The sequence below is a fragment of the Microchirus variegatus genome (genome assembly GCF_963457635.1).
Source record: "Microchirus variegatus genome assembly, chromosome: 15".
NCBI classification, from domain to species: Eukaryota; Metazoa; Chordata; class Actinopteri; order Pleuronectiformes; family Soleidae; genus Microchirus; species Microchirus variegatus.
In genome coordinates this window covers 9,340,674-9,362,840 of record NC_139816.1, presented here as the reverse complement: position 1 = coordinate 9,362,840, position 22,167 = coordinate 9,340,674, and the positions used below count along the sequence as shown (strand labels likewise).

At 42.6% G+C, this 22,167-nt stretch overlaps 1 protein-coding gene across 1 annotated transcript in view; it reads left to right on the top strand.

Moving 5' to 3' along the window:
- ptprn2 (protein tyrosine phosphatase receptor type N2) overlaps nucleotides 1-22,167 on the top strand; it is a gene marked incomplete at its 3' end in the record, with an annotated part of 141,392 nt that overhangs the window by 34,305 nt on the left and 84,920 nt on the right. Inside the window, exons 4-10 of the mRNA XM_083901992.1 lie at nucleotides 1,939-2,192; nucleotides 5,467-5,920; nucleotides 6,066-6,362; nucleotides 6,592-6,632; nucleotides 6,970-7,394; nucleotides 11,471-11,557; nucleotides 20,173-20,252. Coding sequence (XP_083758118.1) covers nucleotides 1,939-2,192; nucleotides 5,467-5,920; nucleotides 6,066-6,362; nucleotides 6,592-6,632; nucleotides 6,970-7,394; nucleotides 11,471-11,557; nucleotides 20,173-20,252 — 1,638 coding nt within the window. The remainder of the gene's footprint in view (nucleotides 1-1,938; nucleotides 2,193-5,466; nucleotides 5,921-6,065; nucleotides 6,363-6,591; nucleotides 6,633-6,969; nucleotides 7,395-11,470; nucleotides 11,558-20,172; nucleotides 20,253-22,167) is intronic.

Sequence of the window (22,167 nt, the reverse complement as noted above, 5' to 3'; positions counted from 1 at the left end):
AGCTGAGAGGTTGATTGAGAGGAATCCAACCGTAAAGGCCTCTCCACTTTTCTTCAACTGACTTTTTTTTTCTCTCCTTTCCACAAAATGGCTCATTTTGATTTTTGTAATTTGCTGGTAAACCTTTTTTTTTCTTTTTTTTTCTTTTCCTCAAGTGTCACACACACACACAAGCCGCATGGTATGTATGGAAATGAGTGCATTTCCCCCAGGAGAGGTGTGGGGGATAGAGGTGTCACAGTCGATGAAGCTGCCCTCATCCTGTTGTGGGTCCACTGAACCAGCCACAGTTAACCACAAGTACCATATGGATCCTTTTGGGGCCTGAGTCCAAAACCTGTTTCCCCGCTGATGATCATGTAAATGATCGGATATATAGCAAATATGCGTGGCGTCGGGGTATAAGCCACGGGTAGTTAACTGTCATTATTGTGTGGATGGAAGGCTGCGATGCATTCCAGAAGAGTGGCAACATACGCTGCTTTGTGCTCCCTTCAGCGCTGCCAGGAATGACTGGAGGCATCTGCACCAGCTCCTCTGCATTGCCCAGATCCTCATCTGGTGCTAATGAATATCTATGAGAATACCTCGGGCATCTGCGGGTGACAAACCAAGGCTAATGAAGACATTCTGTGGTGTTGATGCTTTTTCGTAAAAAGAATTCCTGACCCAGGATGGTAGTTTGTTGCTATTATAAATATGTCCACATCGTTAAGAGCGCCATTGTTTCTTTGACGCGTTTGGTTAAAGGTTAGGAATGTGGCAACATGGGAATCTAGCGCTATAATTACTGACTATTCTGCACAAGCACTGAAGAAAGAGAGTAGAAGAGTCATCAGTGAACATCTTGGCTCTTTTAAAATAGAGTATATCGCTGGTATTTATCTGCTCTTTGCCGATTGAATGCTGCGCCTTCTGGCTGACTTGAAATAGGGCCTTCTTCCTTTTTTTTTTTCTCTTTTTTTTTCTTGGGATGCTCCATCTGGTCCTGGCACTGCCACGCTCTGCCCCTGCCCAGGAGTTCTGCATCCCAAATATGTGTTGGCAATTAGCAGCAATGTTGGCAAGGCATCAGGTTGCAGTGTGACATTTTCCCCCAGTGTGTTGATGGGATGTTCTGTGTGTCTGTGTGTGTGTACACATGTGTACACGTGTCATGGCCTCCTTACTTTACCATTCTGAATTATCCTTGCTGGTTTTTTGTAATTGCTAAAAGATATACAAGTATTTGCCAAATAGTTTTTTTCTTTTCAAGCTAAATCCATACATGTACACATTGATAACCGGATAAAATAGAGCTGCAACTAACGGTTCATTTTTATAATTAATCTGTTGAGTGATCGTTTGGTCCATAAAATGTCGGAAAACGCTAACATTTGTTGCTCAAACCTTGAAATGATGTTCTCAAATGTCATAATGATTCGCTTTTAATGATTTCCTTGTTACATAGAGCAAAGAAATGAAGGAAAATATTCACATTTAAGAAGCTGAAGCCATCAGTAAAAAAAGCTTCAAATCGATGAATAGATTCATATAATATATATTTATTTATATAAGTTTAATTCAGGCACCGAGTAGTTCTTTCAGCTCTAGAACAACAGGATATTTCAGTGCTATGTTACATTTGTACTGCAGTGAATACAACTTTTTTTTCCAATATACTTCCAGGTATTGCATAATAAAAGAACAATCAAGTTGTATGTCTTATTTATATTTTCCACTTCTAAAAGAAATAGAAATCCGAACATAAAAGGTCAGCCTTTTTAATTGCACTGCCTCCAGCAAAACTGTTTTTATATAAATTTGAATTTTAGACTCATAAAATATTATATTATATTATATCCCCAGGCTGCTTTGCTACCTCTCTGTCTCATGTTTTCACTAAAGCAGTTTCCTTTTTTTTTTTTTCTCAATCTGACCTGGTATTGTTCTCTCTAGGCCTGACGTGGCAGGATGACATCACTCAGCAGGTGATCACCAGAGAGCTCTCCAAACTGAGGAATGTCCCCCTCCGCCATCAGACCCCGCCCCCGAGCCTCACCGACCACCTGACTGCCTACAGCGGCTCCAGGGACGGGAACCTGAGGCCTGCGCGGGTCGAGCTGCACAGAAACCTGCAGCAGTACCTGAAGGGTTTAGGCTTCCTGCCTCAGGTCAAGACGGATGGGCAAAGAGAAGGAGCCAGAGTGCAGGTAAGCTTTTAGGCGGTGTAGCAGTTGCTGACAAAGGAATAACTGTCTTTTTTTTTTTTTTTTGTACCAGAGATTCTTCCAAACTTAAAGTGGCGTCTGTCGCTGTAAATGCAGGAGTATCCGTTTCTCTCTTTATCTTCCATTTTCCTGACAATCGCTCAACCGATTAACCTCAAACATGTCTGTGATCCCTGAGCCGACGAGGTGCAACGGCGACCATGAACACTTTTTTGTCTGATGAGCAGTCATCAGGAAAATAGACCGACAGAGATTCCTCTATTTATTTGCGAACCGTAAACTTCAGCGGCTGTCACCGTGTCGTCTCCCTCCAGCTTGATAAGACACTGTACCAGTAATTTAAAAGCCATTGAGGTGCATTAGGGGAAGTCTGAGACTATTTTCACTCCGTACATCTAGACTCTGTGTTTCCTACGGTTTCCTCCTGAAGCCAACCAGGAAATAAGAATTTAGTGAATTCTGCTGGTTGCAAAAAGATCCCTGATATGGGAAAATGAGTCAGCTAATGTCCTTAAACATTGTCCTCAACAGTTACTGTTCCAAATTGCAGTCTTCCTCTACAGAACAGGATGTGACTTTTTGGAGATTAACTTCCTTTTTTAGAGGAAAATAGAGGATAAACATGGCACATGTGAGCGGACACCTGTGTGATTGACAGCTGGTATCGTCCACGTTATTCAGCACTTCTTATTCAGTCTTCAAAATGGAAGTTCCCATGGGTGACGTCACGACCCAGAGGGTCAAAACATCAGTTTATGCAATTTTTAATCATCCGTCTCTGGCAAGGAAGCAACGCATCGAGCCCCGTCGTTAACTCAACTTGGCCTTTTTCAGCGTCGCAGAGTCAAGATATACAGTGGCATTAATGCTCCCAAGGTTAAGGCTGCAAATGTTGTTCCGTCCCGCATAAATAAACAAGCCACATTTCCTGTGGCTAAATTATGGAAGGGCCTCTTCCTATTCATGATGAAAAAGAGTCAGTATCTGTCTTTTTGCCGGGGTCGCCCTCTCGTCCCCGCTTTGCCATTGTTTCCCCCGCTCTCCTTCCCCTCCGTCTCCCGCTGAGCAAGGGACCCTTTCCGCACAAAGATCTTCCATCACCTCTTTACATTATTCAGTCCTCATATTTAGGGCGGAACCCCGGCTTTTGTGAGAAATGTGCTCGGCGTCCATCATCGCCGAGCCGCATCCTGCTGCTGTGTCAGTGCAGCCATAATGCAAAGTTGAAGAGTTCAGGACCTTCCTTATTGATGAGATGAGGTCCTTTTGTTGTGTGGCGTGATGAAAAAAAGAAAAAAAGAAAAGCAAAGATGGTTAGCATGAATGGCGGCGCACCCCCGTCTTGCTGTGCTAATGTCATTATGGCCTCTCTGTATGCCGAGCTTGAAAAGACTGACATTTTCTCTATATACATTTGAAGGACAGAAAATGGCACCAGGGGAGATAGCGAGTATTAGTGTAGCAGTAACACGGATAATAACGCCGCTCGGTGCATCACATACCGCATATTGTATTCTCAATTGAATCATGGGCTTTTTTACGACAAACAAACAAAAGAAGGTTTCTCGTTTTTGCAGGGGGAGAAAGGATAAAATCACACATTAGGTTTTGAAAGCCTCTGTAATATAATAGTGTTAAATAATAACGTATTGAAGTTTAAAATCTCCTTTTTTAGATAAGCTGCTGCTTTCCTGTCAGGTGGATATGCATTTAAAGTTTGCCGTTGCCTTGTGGAAAATGTATGAAATTACACTTTGAGTGACACTATCTCCACGATGATTTCCATAATGCAATTTCCAAGGGCAGTTGTCTTTGATCTAGAATCCTCATTCATATCCTGCCCTGTCTGTGTCGAGCCCAGGTTGCCTCTCTCTCTCTCTTCATACCAAAATTCTTGTCACAACAGTGCTGACCCAGTACAACCAGTTAAAGGTGCATTATGTAATAAATCTAAAGCAACTGGCCATAAAATCCTCCTAATATGTCACAGAGACTCAGGAATAATGTTCATATAACAAACTGAACTCACCAACAACAACAGTACAGACAAAATATTTACATTAAAAAAATATATTTTGCAGACTGCAAATCATGTTTATGTTTCAAAATCATGTTTTGGCATGTGGCGCCACCTACCGCTGTCTACCAATCATTGCAGTCGGTAGAGTCTCAGCTACTGCGCAACCACGGGTTGCCAGTTACGCCAAAAAATGAAACACAAAAGACCTCGGTAATTTGAATTTGAATGTAGTAACCGTTTTTGGCCACATTCTTACATATGGCACCTTTAAATGTTCTGGTGGACGGGGACGGAAACTGAAGCAAGGCTGAATTTTTATATGAATTCTGTTACTTTAGTTTTGCAGGAATCAGCAGAGTAGGAGTCGGAGTTTGCAGCCACATGTGAGACAGTAGTTTGCTTAATGTCAACATATAGTATAATTCAACTTTAAATACAGCTGGGAAAAGGAATTTCCCTAGTTTTGCAAGGGAGATATTTAGTCATCATGATGTATACACTATATAAAAAGTTATTTCAGTTTCTGGCAAGGAGAAAACTCATATTCCCTCGTACAGGACAAGGACAAGGATAGTATAGTCTTGTACTCAGGCTGCAACTTTAGGAAAAACATTTATCCATAATCTACAAATTATTTGTCTCAAACTATTAATAAATTATGGTAAAAGTGTCAGACAATAATGAAACAAGCCAGTTATGCAGGTTTATGTAGTATAAGATAATCATTTTCATTTCCAAACCTTCAAAATGGATAGATGTTCAATTTGCTCTCTGAGGTGAGGTGAAATTGTTAGTCTATTATTCCAGTCTATGCTGCATGGTCAATGCTGGTTTATGCTGGTTAAGATGGTGGATTATTCTAGTTCATGCTTGTCAAGCCAGCATAGACCGGCATGGACAAGTATGATGATGGTGGTGGACCACCATGCATGTAGTTGTTTGCATATACATGCAGATGCATTTGTGGAAACTGAATGAACTTCAGCTATCACATATTCCATTAATCTATACTAGAATTAGAATCCGTAAGAAAGAAAATGATTGTAGGTGTAGAAACCAATGGTGAGGAAACATTAAATGTGCTGCTTTTTAGTCATGGAAAATGTGCATGGATTAATAAAGATTTGAGCCCATGACATTGCCAATTGCAGCGTGACTGCAAGCATTGCTAAGACAAATAATATGTGACATATTAACATTAATCCAAATGTACTAAATTGACATCTTCCTCTCAAGAATGAAGACATCCAGTCGGATGGGCGTTCAGAGCCCAGCTGGCCAAAACCCAAGCAGGGCTGGAAGGAAACCACCGTCTACAGCCTTCATAAAGGAGATGGCAAACCTCCCGTCACCAAAGTCTTTTCTCAGAGTGGGGAGGGCAGGCACCCCAAGCTCAGCGCAACCTACTCCAGCCAAGACCCAGCAAGGAGCAAGCTGCTCTCCGGCCATTTAGAACGGCTTCTCGCTGGGGCGCCGAGCGTTCAGCAGGGCTCCTCGACTTCAGAGGCTTCCTGGCCTCAAGGAAAGCTTCACTACCTCGGCTACATCCATCCGGCTCCGAGTGAACATGCAAAGCTGCAATCTCAGGAGGCGTTTGGCTCCAAAACACAACGGCCTAATCTAGACAGGCTGCTGTTCAAGGCCGGTTCAAACCAGCTGCCTGCCAAAGAGCCTCTCAGCGTCATGGATGGTGAGATTAAGTTTTTTTTTTAATGTGTTGTTATAAATATGGAGTGTGTTTTTATCATTCTTTTTTTCTTCTCCGTTTTGGGAAATAACATTTTTGGATGCACTCTTTGATTGTGGGTGGTCCTTATTTCCTCTTTCCCGTCCAGAGCGATTGATCCAGAATGTGGTGAATCGGCTGGGGAGCCACAGCATTGACATGGAGGCTTTAATGGGCAAAGACCTGGATCAGTTGGCCGAGGTCATCACAGGAGCTCTGCAGGAAGTGAAGGAGAAGGAACAGTCTGCGACTGGGGCCCAGCCGGGACGAGGAACCGCTGCCTCCGTGGGGGACGTGGACGGTAGCAAGAAGCCACCGGCAGCCACACGACTGAATCAAGAGCAGCAGCTTAAATCAGACACCGACCAGTATCCAAAGCAGAAAGACACACTGAGACTGAAACAAGGTGGGAGTGTAAAAGGGAACGAATGCTGGCATTGTTTTTGGTCATAGATATAAGACTATGTGGCATTGTATCGTATAAATATCTAAATAATGCCTCGCTTATATAATCCTGAATGCTGCCAAATGTATTTCTGAGTCCGTCAAGTTTGGGTCTAATCTGCTTTCTCTTTCCTAAATTGAACAATACTTAAGGTTTTCACACAATCTGCTCACATTGTGTTTGTTTCCAGGCCAAGAAAAAGACGGCGCAGACAAAGAGCCCGTTGACAAGGTGAATTTAAAATTACTCTACTATACCAACAAATTGGTTTCTGAGGGAGCGAGACATACAAACTTGCACTTTATTGACTTTTGACTGCTACTTCGAATAAGGGTGATTTCAAAGTTTTACAGACAAGCATTTTGATTTTTTTTAAACAACCATAACTGCAGTAAAAAGAAGGATTATTGTCCAACTTCTGACAAAAAAAGACATCGATTTTATTCAAAATACTTCTGTATAATACAATTTGTTTAACTTCTAAAAGGAAAGAAATGCCCTTCAATGCACCCATGAAGAAATACATTTTTCTAAAGTTTTCTAAAGCGAGGGCTTTGTTTTAAAGCAGCATGCAGCGTTCTTCTCCAAGCTCCTGGACTACCTGAACCTGCAGCCCTTCGATGACGTGGACGTTGGCGTCGGACCACCTGCTGCCCTTCAGAAAACGGTCGGGATGGAGAGCGTCCAGAGTCGCACTTCACAGGCCCAAGTTCCCGTCTCTCACCGCTGGGAGGAGAAGACCGCGGTGGTGCCTGCGGCGAAGGAAGGCTCCACCCTCCGATTAACTGCCAGCCCAGAGGGCCCCGACCCTCAGGTGGACTCAAAGATCGAGAGGTTGATGCAGGGGATTCAGGCCTCGGCGGGGAAGAAGCAGCTGGACGAGCCAGAGAAGAAGGACATGAAAGTCAAAACCCAGCTGGTCCACGTCGCGGTGAAGGAGTTCTCCAGCAGAGGGAAGGACAGACACTTTGGCTACATCATCACCGGATCAGAGTGAGTATGAGTCACTTTTGTATGTTTTGGTGATATACACTAGCGTTCAAACGTTTGGGGTCACTTAGAAATGTCCTTATTTTTGAAGGAAAAGTACTTTTTTTCAATGAATATAACATTAAATTAATCAGAAATACACTCTATAGATTGTTAATGTGGTAAACGACTATTCTAGCTGCAAACGTCTGGTTTTTAATGGAATATGTATATTCTAATGGTACATTGTGTTTGCTAATCCCGTTAGAAGGCTATTGGACGATTAGAAAACCCCTGAAAACCCTTGTGCGATGATGTTAGCACAGCTGAAAACAGCTTTGCTGGTTCTTTGGCGAAAGGGCAAAATTATTATTTTGAATAAAAATCATTATTTCTTCATTCATTCTTCAATCATTATTATCTTGTCCATGTCTTGACTATATTTTCTATCCATTTTGCAACTCTTTTGATGAATAAAAGTGCAACTTTTAATGGAAAACACAGCAAAATTGTATAGGTGACCTCAAACTTTTGAATAGTAGTGTACAAACATTCAGGAAACAGGAGATGCATTTCTCAGATTTAGCAGAAACAAAGCAGATCAATTCCTTTAGCTCTCACCACAGTCAGACAGACAGGACACTGGAACTCCACCACCATCGTCAGTGAGTCCAAAAAATAATAATAATAAAAAAGAAAATCTATGAAGTTTTTATTGTATCTCCCCTGCCACCATCTTTACTGCCCCCTCTCCATGTGCCTATTGTTGGCCGTGCACATGAGAGCGTGTTGGTAGCGTCTTCTGTTTCTTGGCGCCTTCACACATGAGCGATCCTCAACCTGTCTCCATGGCTCCCCTCCCTCCGTCGAGTAAACGCCGTCCTGATGTTCACTCACTTCACTTTTTACCTCTGGTTTTCTCTCTTTCCATCCGTCTCTTCAAATCATTGAAGATTGATGTGATTCCTTTTTTTTTCTCTTTACCGCTTAAAAAGTATACAGTTGTTCCACTTTAGTGTTTTCACTGCAGGGGGTAAATGACTAATGAAGAAAACAATTATCCTATCCTGTTCTGCACTTGGGCCATAAACATAAAGCCACCTTTATGTTTCTCACTGCCTCTAAATTAATTAAAGTCAATTGATGAAGAGGGTTTTTTATGATTTAGTCCAGGTGCCTTTTATTTGAATTTTTTTAGGACTTTTCTTTTATGAATGTTTTTGACCTTCATTACAGACTAGACCTAGAATTTAGAATGCTCCTTGAAGCTTATGTTTATCTTGTCCGGGAGAAAGCGATCCATAAAGTCACATCTGTCCACAACTTTCTCATATTTTGAAGCATCTGCCTTGTTTTGCTTCTCCTCTGGTCGCGACACAAATCCTCACTACCCCTCCAAAAAAGACCAATAGAGTTTGAATTAAAACTGTGAATATACTGGTTGTGCTCGTGTTATTACTGAAGCCAGTCTTTCAGTTTAACGTGTCTCTTTAATCTGTGATGACACATTGTATGCATTTCTTACATATAGCCCCTTTAACCTTATAGAAACGTATATGCAATAAATAAAACGACAGGAAAAATGAAGCTGCTGCTGCTGCTGCTGCTGCTGCTCAGGGCGACGTTATTAATGAGACTCGCCTTTCAGTGGACTGCATTTATATCAGCTGTTGGGAATGTCAGTACATTACTGTGCCAATAACCTCTCTCTACCTTAGTCATTACACTTGAAAATTGACAGCATATTCAAATAGCATCACCAACAACCGTGTAAAAGCCACTCTCCCGTTCTTAAGTGGTTATTATGTTATTTCATTGCTGGTTCATCTTATAGTTTATTGCTCTACTTGGCTTTTGTCAGCCGTTCTCGTCGGTACCTGGTTTGACATTCTTTAATGCCGAGCATATGTCTGCTTTTGTTACGTCATTTAAAAAAAAAAAGAAGAAAAAAAGTGTCTTTAACGTGCTTCGTTTCTGTCGTAACCGCCTACGCGTTCACGTCGTTACGGGGGAAAGTAGTTTGAAATCCTTAGCATGTGCTGTGCACCTGCTTACAATATAGAAAGGATGATAAATTCCTCAGCGTGTGTGGTTATTACTCTGCTGTATTACAGCTTTAATGATAATACTTTGTCAGGAAGCGGGGAGCCAAGTTCACTCTCTCTCTCTCTCTCTCTCTTGCTCTCCTTCTCACTCAGCTCAGGCTCGGTTAAAAAAAAAAAAAAAAAAAAAAAAAGATAAGTTCCTATCGACTGTGTCTTCGCCCCTGGCTTTTCTCACAAATCCCTTTATGGCGTTATCGAGTCCGGTGTCAGTCGCTTGTCCTTCACCTGTTTAAGAGACTCGGACTCGTAAAAGCCACAGTCTTCGTCACCTTTTTGCCGCAACCTACCTGTATACAAAGTCGGAATAAGATGGGATCGGATGAAAGTGGGTACGTCCCAAGGGATTGAAGTAGGTCACCTTCTGAGTGAAGAATCTTCACCTGCCTCTTCACGTCTGTCCTCAGCCCACCCTAAAGTTGGCCTATAGAGGCGTCTGTATTTGCTGCAGACCTCATGATTGCACGCTTGTTATCCCCAGCTGCTTCGTACCCTGCAGTGAGGCTACGCAAACCTGCTTATCTGACAGCTCCTGACATTGAGGTGGTGGTGGTGGGAGTGGGGGGTTTGTGGTGTTTGTGACGGTGGGGGGTGGGGGGGGACGGGAGTCAGAAGGTATGGAGAGAAGCGAAAGAGACGGAGGAGAAATCCAAGGGGAAAAGTGCTAGCATCAACAACCAAGTCACTCCCGGAGCACTCCAGTTGCTAGAATTACCGCAGAGGGGATGCAAACGTGTCTGGAATGGCTTCGGCGAAAAAGCTTTAACTTTCAAAACCCCCCTCAAAAAAAAAAAAAGAACCACCCACTCTCTCAAAGGTGGAGTGAGTCAGCCACTCATGCACAGTACACTGTTTTTATACAGAGAGAGAGAGAGCGATTATGATCTCTCACCATCATGGTTTACTTACCAAATCAGTCTCATGAATGCATTATATCAGGATGCTGTGCATCTGCAAAAAAAACAAAACAGAAAAACCTACACATAACAGTTTCCTGTCACTGCATCACAGTTATTTTTCTACACTTTGGATGGGATGGAAAATGTGAACAATGTCTCATTTTGATTTTGATCCATGGCTTTTTAGTGCATGTCACCTTACAGTCACTTGGCATCCTCTCTGGTTCAAGGTTAAGCTCTCAGCAATAATGTAGCTTTGTGTGTGTGTGTGTGTGTGTGTGTGTGTGTGTGTGTGTGTGTGTGTGTGTGTGTGTGTGTGTGTGTGTGTGTGTGTGTGTGTGTGTGTGTGTGTGTGTGTGTGTGTGTGTGTGTGTGTGTGTGTGTGTGTGTGTGTGTGTGTGTGTGCCCTTCTCATTCCTCCATCCAGCACATTGGCCTCTAGATTGCCTTTGTTTGGTCTATTTCCTTGGCGATTTACTCTCCGAGTAGAGAGCGCAGCCGTGGACTGAGCCGAGATGAGGCATGGCTTTATCAGACCACCATTACACTTTACCTCCATTCTATTTGCACCTTATTATTCTCATCTCACTCTGTCTCATCATGTCTTTACTTTGAGCATGTGTGTGCATGCGACAGACAGAAAGAGTGAATGTGGGCGAAAGGGGGGGGAGGAAGAAAAAGAAGAAAAGATGAGAGAAGGCAAGGGAAGAAAAGGCGCGTACATATGATACAGCCATTACACCTCATGCAGGTTCCATTTGCACCTTATTGTTTGTCTCATTGCTGGGGGGAAAAAAAGCAGGTGATTTACCAAGCCTGAAGAGGCAGCTGATCCCTTTTCCCTTGGCACAGTGCTTTGTGTGTTTTGTTTGTGTGTTTGCAGTTGTGTGCATGTGTGCACTACATCCATTCAGACAACCATAGCATTTGCTTGTGTGTGCAATGACCCATTTGTGAGTATGAATCGTGGCAGCATCTCCCTACAAAAAAAAAGAAAAAAAAGAAGCATTTTAACGCCTGAATGAGTATGTGTATCTGGTACGAGTATGGGCATCCAATCATGATACCCAGCTGTGTGTGTGTTTCTCTCCCCCACCAGCTCCCTCACCACTGACCAGGGCTCGGACCTCATGGAGCGGCTGATGCAGAGGCTCAACCTTCACGTCACAGACCTCACCCAGCTCTCGTATGTATAAACATCCCGGCACGCGTTGAAAAATAACGATTTAGCTCACGATTTACAAGCTTCATGTTTGACCAGAATAATTGGCCACAACTAAACGATATGGAAGCGTTTTTTTGTGCCTTTGAGCACATGGAAGCAGAGTGGAGGTTTGTCCAGACACTGCGAGGACTGTTTGTGTGAAAACTGCTGCACCGCGCTGCCAGAGAGACTGTAGGCGTTTGTTGTTTTTCTGACCTTTTGGAGTATTTGACTTTTTCGGCAGGGAAAAGAAATGAGGCCTAATTACCTCCAGACACACGGTGATGTCTCCATTGTATTCAAAACACCACCCTCGCCGCGATTGTCACCGTGCGCCTTGTTCGAGAAGAGAGCAGTCGAGTCATCAAAAGACGCTCAGTTAGCGACAAAAAGAGGAAGAGAGACAGACACAGGAAGCAGTCGTGGATAGAGAGGTGAATACAGAGAAAGTATTCCATCAGGAGGCGGTTAATATATTAATAAGCAAGCAAACTGTCCTTGAACCCAGACTAGTTTATGCTTGTATCACGGTTCTGCTGTATATTTGGTGTCAAGCCATGTAGGCGGCAGAGGAGATGTGTGAGCGCCTCAGATCTGACAAGCCTTTTTAAGGATGCTCCTGCAGGAGAAGTGAAGTCTGAACTGTGAGCGGTCTATTCTGGCTTGTACAATCACGTCTGAGAGAGCGAGAGAGAGAGAGAGGGGGAGAAAAGTGTCAGAGTGTTCTGTACCTACTGTTCAGCACTGAAAATACGCTCTGTGACCTTGAAATGAATGCAAACCGAGCAGAGATCTGTTCTGAACGCGGACTTTAAATGCAGCCTCTTTCATTTAGTCTTGATGAGCAGGAACACCGGGATATAACATCGTGCCAGCACTGATTGAGTTAATGTTGTTATTACACCTGTCATTTCATATCACTCTGATTCAGCTGATGCACATAATGATAATGCTGATGGACTATTATTACACTCTACAGTCATGTGGTGGCAGTATTCATATCCTGTCCTCGGGTGCAATGGAGAGTAATAATTATTAACAGTACAATTATAGGGCCAATATACGATGATTTCTTCCTTTTTCTATCACGCAAGGATTTCAAGCTGTCAGACTGCACTGTGCAATTTTAATCCACGTAGATTGAGCAACTGACCCCTACGATTCCCTCATGGTTCTTTTACTCCATGACCCAACACGACGCCCTCAACTCTCTGATTAACTATGCTTCAGAAATAAAAGTGTAACATAAACAGTAGTTAGCATTGGATACTGTACCTGATATCCGTGGATTCCCATCACTCCATCTTTTATGCAGAATGTGAGTGATTGATTCCTGCCACCTCTCGGGATCTTTGATGATCCGGTAAAATGCTGTTTTGGTCTCACTCTATCTACCATCTTCATTTTTATGTCTACAGCTAACAAAGAGAGTAGTTTTCTGACATATTACTTAACATATATCGTAAGTTGCCTGGTGTATATATATACGTTTCTGAATTTGAACAGTGCAGCTTTCCTGCCAAAATGGCATTGTTTTAATCCCGGCCTTTGAACGATGTGATTGTGTGACATCAGCTACAGGAGTTCTTAAACTGATTCAGACTGACATCAACATGTATGTAAAATAGTCCAGTTATCCCAACAGGAAAGGAACTGGGCTTGTAACCAGGTTCAAGAGCTGGACGAGGCACCCAATCCCGTTTGCTCCCTGGATGCAGATTAGTGTTGCCCACTGCTCCTGTGCAAAAAGTTTGGGTTAAATGCAGAGGTCAAATTCACCGTCACTAACTGGACATTGTGCAAAAATAACACATTTGAACTACATTAACAATTTAAGTTAGTTTAGTTTTACTATGAGAGTTACAACCCTCACTCTTATTTCTTTATTTCTGACCTATTTATTTATTTATGGGTTTTTTTCCCCTTCTTCTTGTGCAGTGTGATTAATCGGCACACGGCCACCAGTGTTTGTATTATGTGCTGTAGGAATGAACAAAACTTGGTCTGCAGAAATCATAATGGTAACTGATAATCTGTATGGTCACCTTTTGTTGCCCTTTACAAACATGTGTCTTGACAGACTGTAGAAACCTCAACACTAACAACACTGTAGCGTCTTGAAGTCAAGCAAGTGTCATCCATCCATTATCTACCCATCTATACACCGGAGGGTCGCGGGGGGTACTTTGCCTATCTCAGCTGACATTGGGCGATAGGCGGGGTGCACCCTGGACAGTTTGCCAGTCCATCGCAGGGCCACATTCTACAGTCAATTTAGAGTGCCCAATTCACCTAATCCCCATATTGCATATTTTTGGACTGTGGGAGGAAGCCGGAGAACCCGGAGCAAACCCACGCACACACGGGGAGAACATGCAAACTCCTTGCAGAAAGGCCCTTGTTCCGAAGTTGTTCCAAACGGGGCTCGAACCCAGGAACCCGGGTCTTCTTGCTGCAAAGGCAAAGAGTGCTAACCACTACACCAACCGCGGGCCCTAGCAAGTGTCATATTTTTACAAATAATGCAGAATTCAGGTCGACGATGTGCTCGGCTGGATGCAGTTTAAGCCCTGTAAAAGCCACACACACAGATGCTGCTGCTAATAAAGCCTCCACACTGTATTACACCTTATATATAAATGACAGATATTCTATAGGGAAACAAACACAGAAAATATCCTCTTTGTCAGGCTAGTTTATCCCCACTCTTTCTCCCCCCCCCCCCTCCCGTAAGTAATGAAAGCGCATTCATGTAGAAATAGCTGAGATGGAGGACGTGATGCAAGCCCATTGTGACTTGCTGTGCGGCCACAGCAGGTGAGTGTTTGAAAGCCTCGGCCTGAATATGAGGCAGATCGAGAAGGGGAGCTGGGTCAGAGAACACCGCCCTGCTCCGGGCCTGCTCCTCCTCTCTCTCTCTGTCCTCCGTTCTTACGATGCTCTGATAGGAAGACGAGAGGGAAAGAGAAACTGAAAAATGACCACAGGCGGACACAAAAAAAACACAATTATTTCAAACTCTAATAGCACTAAAGAAGGAGGCTAAAGGTTTTGATGTTGAGATTATTTTGCGGATGCTAAAACCGGTCCGAGCTTGCAGTTCAATAACCAGCACAATAAAGATCTGAAATTGTGTCTCTGGATGATGAAGGGCTGAGGGGATGATGATGTGTGTCTTTTTTTATTTTTTTTTATTTGTCAGATGACGTAAGTGTTTTACCCATGAGAAACACTAGGGGGAGCAGGACTCACACTCACAAGTCTGTCCTCACACACAGTCTGTGCACTAACACCCACACACACACATGCTCCCTGCCAATATCCCCTCAGCCAGTCCACACACACACACACACACACACACACACACACACACACACACACACACACACACACACACACACACACACACTCCTCATGTCCCACCAGCAGAGCTAATATGAAGTCCAAGCTTACACATCTGATAACACAGGAGACAGTGTGAAGTCCTCCTGATTATTTATCTGTCTTTTAACTTCACGTCCAACTGTGCCACTGTTTTGCCCTATTGAATATTTAAATACATGTGTGTGTGAGGCAAAAATACAAAAAAAACACACGCACACACGTCATTTCAATTTGAGATGCATTGGGAACACATTCGGCCTGGAAGAACGCAGACACGGGGTGAAGATTGTGGAAATATTGACATTTACGGCTGCAAACAGATCCCAGGTGAACACATTAGAGACGGACATATTTCTCTCAGACCCTGTGTGTATTTGTGTGTGAGCATATTCACAAACGCACCGGTGCATGGTCGGGACTCCGTGTCCATGTCCGTCGGTCTGTCTCGTCTGGTATTGGCTCACATTATTGCTCCTGGCTCAGTGGGTGTCACCACCTCAGCAGCAGACTGACGGATGGCGAGCGGAGATCCGGGAGGGGGGGGGCTGGGGGGGTCACGGCGTTCTGACAGTCTCACGAATATAGCGCTCTGTCACACAGTCTGGCAGGAAGTACACTAAAGGGCGGCCTAGTGTGTACCTTTCCAGACCATAGCGGCTCAGACGTGATGATGAACTGAAGTGGTTTTGTGATTAATGGCTGGGGGAGAGATGGAGTCGTCCATCTCGAGGGTTGTCGTCTCGGCTCAGTGTCACATGTTCAATATCGCGTTACTGTACGCCAGGAGAATGATTATAGACTGATATCAGGCGCCACCATCTGGCAATAACTCTGTTATTGTGTCTGTCACATACAATATCTCACAAGCCGCTTCTGGACGTCAATGTAAACATTTCAGCTCCTTATATACACACTGCGCTGGACTCACACATACAGTATGTGTCGCATCAACGCTTGACGGCTGTTGGATGTGACACCGAGCTATTGAGGCGAACAGAGTGGTGTCCATCATGTGATTGTTGGGTGCACTTCATCTGACACAAAGCATCAGCAATGGGAAAAACAAAGCTTCTATGATGCATTTGTGCATAAGCTAAGCAGGATTTAACTTATTTTAACCATAAAAGGGACAGAAAATGTTGCTTTTGCCCATTTTTTCCAGAATAACATAAATATCTGGCTGTTATTTACAATTTCTGCATGTTAAAGTAGTGTATTAACAATTTAAAATGAAGAAAAGCAAAAGGTTTTGTTTAGAAACTAGTAGCACTCGAGAGCGCAGACCTCCGCCAAGGCAGATAAGCCCCCCACAAAATAGTGTGTAAATTGATGCACCTGTTCCTGGTCCCATTGCGGACATTTCCTGAAAATTTCATCCAAATCTGTCCGCGACTTTTCGAGTTATGTTGCTTACAGACAGACAGATAAACAAACAAACTCAAAAAACACTCACACACAGTTGTACACGAGTTGTACACAAACTCCAGATTTTGCGTGTTAAATTTGAAATTTGAACACTACAACACATACTTAAAGGTGCCATATGTAAGAATGTGGCCATAAACAGTAAAACAGTAAACAGCAAATTCTAAATACCAAGTTCTTTTAGGTTTCGTTTTCTGACGTAACTGGCAGCTGAGACTCTACTGACTGCAATGTTTGGTAGACGGCGGTAGGTGGCGCCACATGCCCAAACATGATTTCAAAACATAAACATGATTTGCAGTCTGCAAAATATTTTTTTTAATGCAAATATTTTGTCTGTACTGTTGTTGTTGGTGAGTTCAGTTTGTTATATGAACATTATTCCTGAGTCTCTGTGACATATTAGGAGGATTTTATGGCCAGTTGCTTTAGATTTATTACATAATGCACCTTTAAAATAACATTTCTTTGAGTCTTGAGGCCAAAAAATGGAAACTACTGTACGTACAGGCATTTTTTTCCAACTCCAAAGACAACTGATTCCGCTGCTTCCTGCAACAGCGCGAGTGAAATTACCCAAATAACCACACGTTGGTTTTTAATTTGCAACTTCTCAGCTTTCAGAAACCGTTGCGTAATTGCATAGAAAGGTTAAAGTGAGTCGATCGGCCGATTCTTAGAGAGGTGAACGTTTTTTAAAGTTCTGCCGCGCACGACGCGAGCGGCAGTGAAGCGGCGCTTGACACCACTCCATTAAAAGTGAATGAGATGTGTTTCACTTGACGCCTCCACTATGTTCATGTCTGTGTCACTGTTAGCTCCTCAGCTTTGTCAGGCAGCCGTCGCTTTTCCGGTTATTTCCGGCGCGTGTGGAAAATCAGTTATCATAAATGTTGCTTCACTTAACTATCGCAGTAAAATATAAAGAAGCGAGTGCTTTATTGTCATCGCCTTATCCCATAGGCATAAGAATGATTTAAGAGCAGAGTTCCGATAACCAACAGTACAATAAAACTAAATAAGCTCAAATATTATGCAGCAACGTCGTGGCTACAGGTTATTACTGCATAGATAATAATCTCTGCACGTGAGCATGGATTATTGCACATATTAATTTACAGTATATTGCACGTGACCAACATGACATTATGTCAGAGATATAACATGTGCATTAATTAATTTCGAGGATTGTTTATGCTACTACTGTTTTCTCAGTTTTGTTTTATAAGGATGTAATTTTTGGCATTAATGAGGAAATGAGTACGGAGCCCCCGAAGTGACATAAGAAAAAAAAAAATGCAGAAAACAAAACAAATTTGAAATCCCGAGTTTCAAAGTCGAGATTTCGAAAAAAAAATTAGATTTTCTTTTTTTTTTCTCGAGTTTCCATTTTTTTTTTTTTTTGTGTGTGAAAAAAAATGATGAAAAAAAAATTACGGGAAAAAAAATCAATTTTTTATTTTTTGGAAACTCGAGATCTCGACTTTGAAATCCGAGATTTCCCCCCAAAAAATGTTCGTAATTTTTTTTGTCACTTTGGGGGCTCCGTAAATGAGAGTGATGATGGTGATAATAATAAACCTTGTGGACATCATCGTCTCCATAAAACCACATCAGAGTGTCATCATAACACCCAAACTGATGTCTTTGTACATATAGAAGTTATCGATCCGTTCCCTCGGAAAGCAAAAGCGCTTTAAAGCTTTTGATTTGCAAAATAAAAGTCAAACAAATCCTTGAAATGGGATTAGTATGGATGCAACTTAGTTATACAGTACGCTAACTCTGATGGATTACACAAGTTAAGCAGAGCGCAAAGATGGTGGAATGTAGTACCTCTATAATAATTTATTTATAGAAAATCAGCTAACGCAGTGGTTTATGGGTTTTAAGGGACAATGAACAGCAAAAAAAGGTGTCTATTTTATGTCGTAAAGAGTCACTTAAGGCAAAACAATTTCCCTTGTCTCATCAGAAAAACAAGATGAATATTTGTAAAAAAAAAAAAATGCTGATATTCACCGTGTGCTCCTCGCTGCTCAGTCTTTTTACAGAAGAGAGTGCGGTGCATCTCGGTTTCCAGCACTGATCATTTGCACCACGGTTTCAACATCTCTGTGTGATGTGAGATCTGATGTGAGATTTCAGTTTTAATTTTTGCCAACCTGAGGAAAAAAAACGATCTCACCGCTGCTTATTCCCGCGCTCAGAACGACTTTGATTGTCCCATTAGGGAACTACAATTACAGCTCGGAAAATAAAGTGCAATATTTGTGTCTAATTAGCTCACACACACATACACACACACACACACACAGGCATCGTCATACATGGGGGATAACATGTTTTTTGTTGCCTTGTTTAGCCATGTTTTTTGAAAGAACTCTCTCCTCCAGTCACTGCTGGCTGCTGAAACGTCTTGCAGCTTATTGCAAAAAAATGTGTTTTCATGTGGGATTTTTAAGAGGTTACAGTAGACACGAGTTCAATTTTTTTCCCTGTCAGTATTCACTGTTCTTTTCCTGACCACTGCTGGGAGTTCTTACAGAGTCTGGTGGGGTTGTTAGATTTTATTTCATGGCCGACCTCAGACCTTAAACATTTATCCCGCTCCAGGGAGAGAAGCGTGTTGCTGACTCGCCGACCGGGCGGAGAATATAGGCGGAAGGAGTACAGACATGTTACTGTGTGAAAATAAGGTCCTTAGCTGATAACTCTGCTGTCGTCTTTGGTTAAGATCAAACCAAAATGGAAGGCAGGGTTTGTTATTCACCTCTCTGTACGCCTCCTCCTCTCTCTCTCATTATTCACACGACTTACACTTCATGCCGATTTCTGCATTTATTATAGAGTTTACCTTAAAGGTGCATTATGTAATAACTCTAAAGCAACTGGCCATAAAATCCTCCTAATATGTCACAGAGACTCAGGAATAATGTTCATATAACAAACTGAACTCACCAACAACAACAGTACAGACAAAATATTTGCATTAAAAAAATGTTTTTGCAGACTGCAAATCATGTTTATGTTTTGAAATCATGTTTTGGCATGTGGCGCCACCTACCGCCGTCTACCAATCATTGCAGTCAGTAGAGTCTCAGCTGCCGAGCAACCACGGGTTGCCAGTTACGTCAGCAAACGAAACCTAAAAGACGTCAGTATTTTGAATTTGAATGTAGTAAGTTTTTGGCCACATTCCTACATATGGCCCCTTTAATTTACCTCAGAATATGATTATTTTCTTTTTGCAAAAAATGGCTTGATACAAAGACAGATAATGCTCTTGTGTCGTGCGTGTTGATTTAATGTGAGGATACAGCCGGCAGCTTATCATAAAAAGTCCTGACGCCTGTTTTCCTCCTTTTATAACCTCGTACTATTATAACGTTACACAGTATACACTGCTAATCTGAAACAGTCCTGCGACTGCGATGCATTTTCTATTAACACAATGTTTTCAATGTCATTTGGCGAGTCGCAAATATGTTGATACTAAACTCGTCAGTAAAACAGTCGCTGCCAAAAACAAAGCGTTTGTTTTCTGCCAAAATATAGACGAAAAAAAAATGTTTTTTTAATGGTTTTGGGGGAAAAAGCTCGGTTTGTTTTGATTCATAAAAAGTTTGCATTCATTTTAGACCTCAAAGGAAGGTGATTTTGTAAATATCTGTCTTCAGTGCTACATCTGGAAAGAAATAAACATTTGTTCGATCAAATCTTTCTTCTGCAGGGCTATAGAATAAAAGGTGACCCACAAATGCACTTTGTGTCTTCCTTTTCTCCAGCGTCCTTGGTCCCGCGTTGACTTTTCGAGTCGGCGCCAACGCCAAGAACGTGTCCACCGCGGATCTGGTTCAAGTTGCAGGTAAGAGCGCCCCATATTTTTTTTTTTTTTTTTTTACCCCTATTATCGCGCACGGGGGCGACGCTGTTGACAACCTTCATTGCGATCCGTCTCGTTTTTTTTTTTTTTTTTACCAGCTCGACCACTCTGTCACCGTCTGCGCTCCAGTAAATGAGAACACAGATTAGTCTCTCCAGATACAGTAGATGGGCTGCTGTTCATCTTGTTCAGACAAGCCGCTGTCCAAAAGAAGATTATCAACAGTGTGCGATGACAGACGACCATCAATTACTGAGATGATGAGCCCGAGTGTGCACAGTCGTCCTGTCCTCGCATACACACTCGTGTGCGGCGCACGGGACAGATTATTTGCTTCTCTATTATGTCCCGACGGGCTGACAGATTGAAACAGGTTGGGATCAGCAAAGTGTGTATGGGTCACTTCTATATCCCTGTGTGTGCCTGCATGTATGCACTTGTTTGATGCAGACTGATGGAGAGCTGTCACCCACATAAAGGAAGTTGTCAGTATCCACGCTGTCTTTTCCCCCTCTCTCTGCTGGTGTATCGTCTGCGCTTGGATCAGCCAGACTGGAGTTGATGTGTGTGGATGCCCTTGCTTTGGTCAGAGATGACTTTGAGAAGCGCTCCCGACAGCCAATATCATCCTATATCGCCCTGGTGGAATCACCATCGTGGTATTGACTGTAAAAGTGTCATTTTTTTGGCCATTAGGGATGTGCTGGCTGATGGCTCATGATTCTGACTTGGTGCTTTTTGAGAGTGTGTTGTTGGTGTACAGTTTATAGAGCATTTTCTTTCATAAATATCATATATTTTTCTCATCCTCCCATTTCCCTTCCCCCCCCCCCCTTCCGTCTCTTTGATGAGGCGGCGTGCGGTGAGAGCTAATGACAGGCGTGAGTCGGGCCTGAAATGTCACACCAAATGTTAAGTCAACATGATCATTGGCTTGACCCGTGTTGATGAATTATGAATGCAGCCCACCTGAATAATGATTTGTGGAAAGCAGACGCAGGGAGCTTATTGAGCTACTTATGGTTTGACTAAAGTGTTTGTTTATCCCAACTCTGCTCTGAGATGGTGCGCGGTCTTTGGACTGTGTGTGCTCCTAATGACCTTAGATTGAAGTTCTGCCAGAGCTTTATCTCCCTGTGCCTCCTCTCACCATGTTGCTTCCCTCTATTTTTACCTCACTCACAGTCATGCACAGTCACTAAGTTGAGCTACGGTTGTAACTCAGCGATTGCTTCGACAGGACCTGCTGCCCTTGTCCCAGTACACAAGCACTAGAGGGACATTGATTTATTGAATGACGTGTGTCCGCCTCCGCTCGGCTACTGTAGGAGGTGAAATGTCCCCTATTCAGCCGGTATTGCATGGTTTTTTAGTTTAGTGTGCGGTTAAATGGATTCCAAGACGCCCGCCACCATACAAACACTGCTAAATGTACCTTAATAACGTTTCTGTCATATTTATTGCACATTACATCAGTCGTACACACAAGACTGTTTAATTTTTAACTGTAGACATGTTGCTAAGCTGTTTGCGATACGTTTGCGTCCATGTTTGGTGACATCATCCAAGTTCCGATTGAATTGAGCACAGCATAGCTTATCAAACGCCACTCAGAGTCCTCTTACCATCAATTTACTTAAAAAAAAGTTATTTAAAGGTGCATTATGTAACAAATCTAAAGCAACTGGCCATAAAATCCTCCTAATATGTCACAGAGACTCAGGAATAATATTCATATAACAAACTGAACTAAGTACAGCCAAAATATTTGCATTTAAAAAAACATTTTGCAGACTGCAAATCATGTTTATGTTTTGAAATCATGTTTTTTTTTCATGTGGCGCCACCTACCTGTCTACCAATCATTGCAGACAGTTGAGTCTCTGTGTTTGACCGT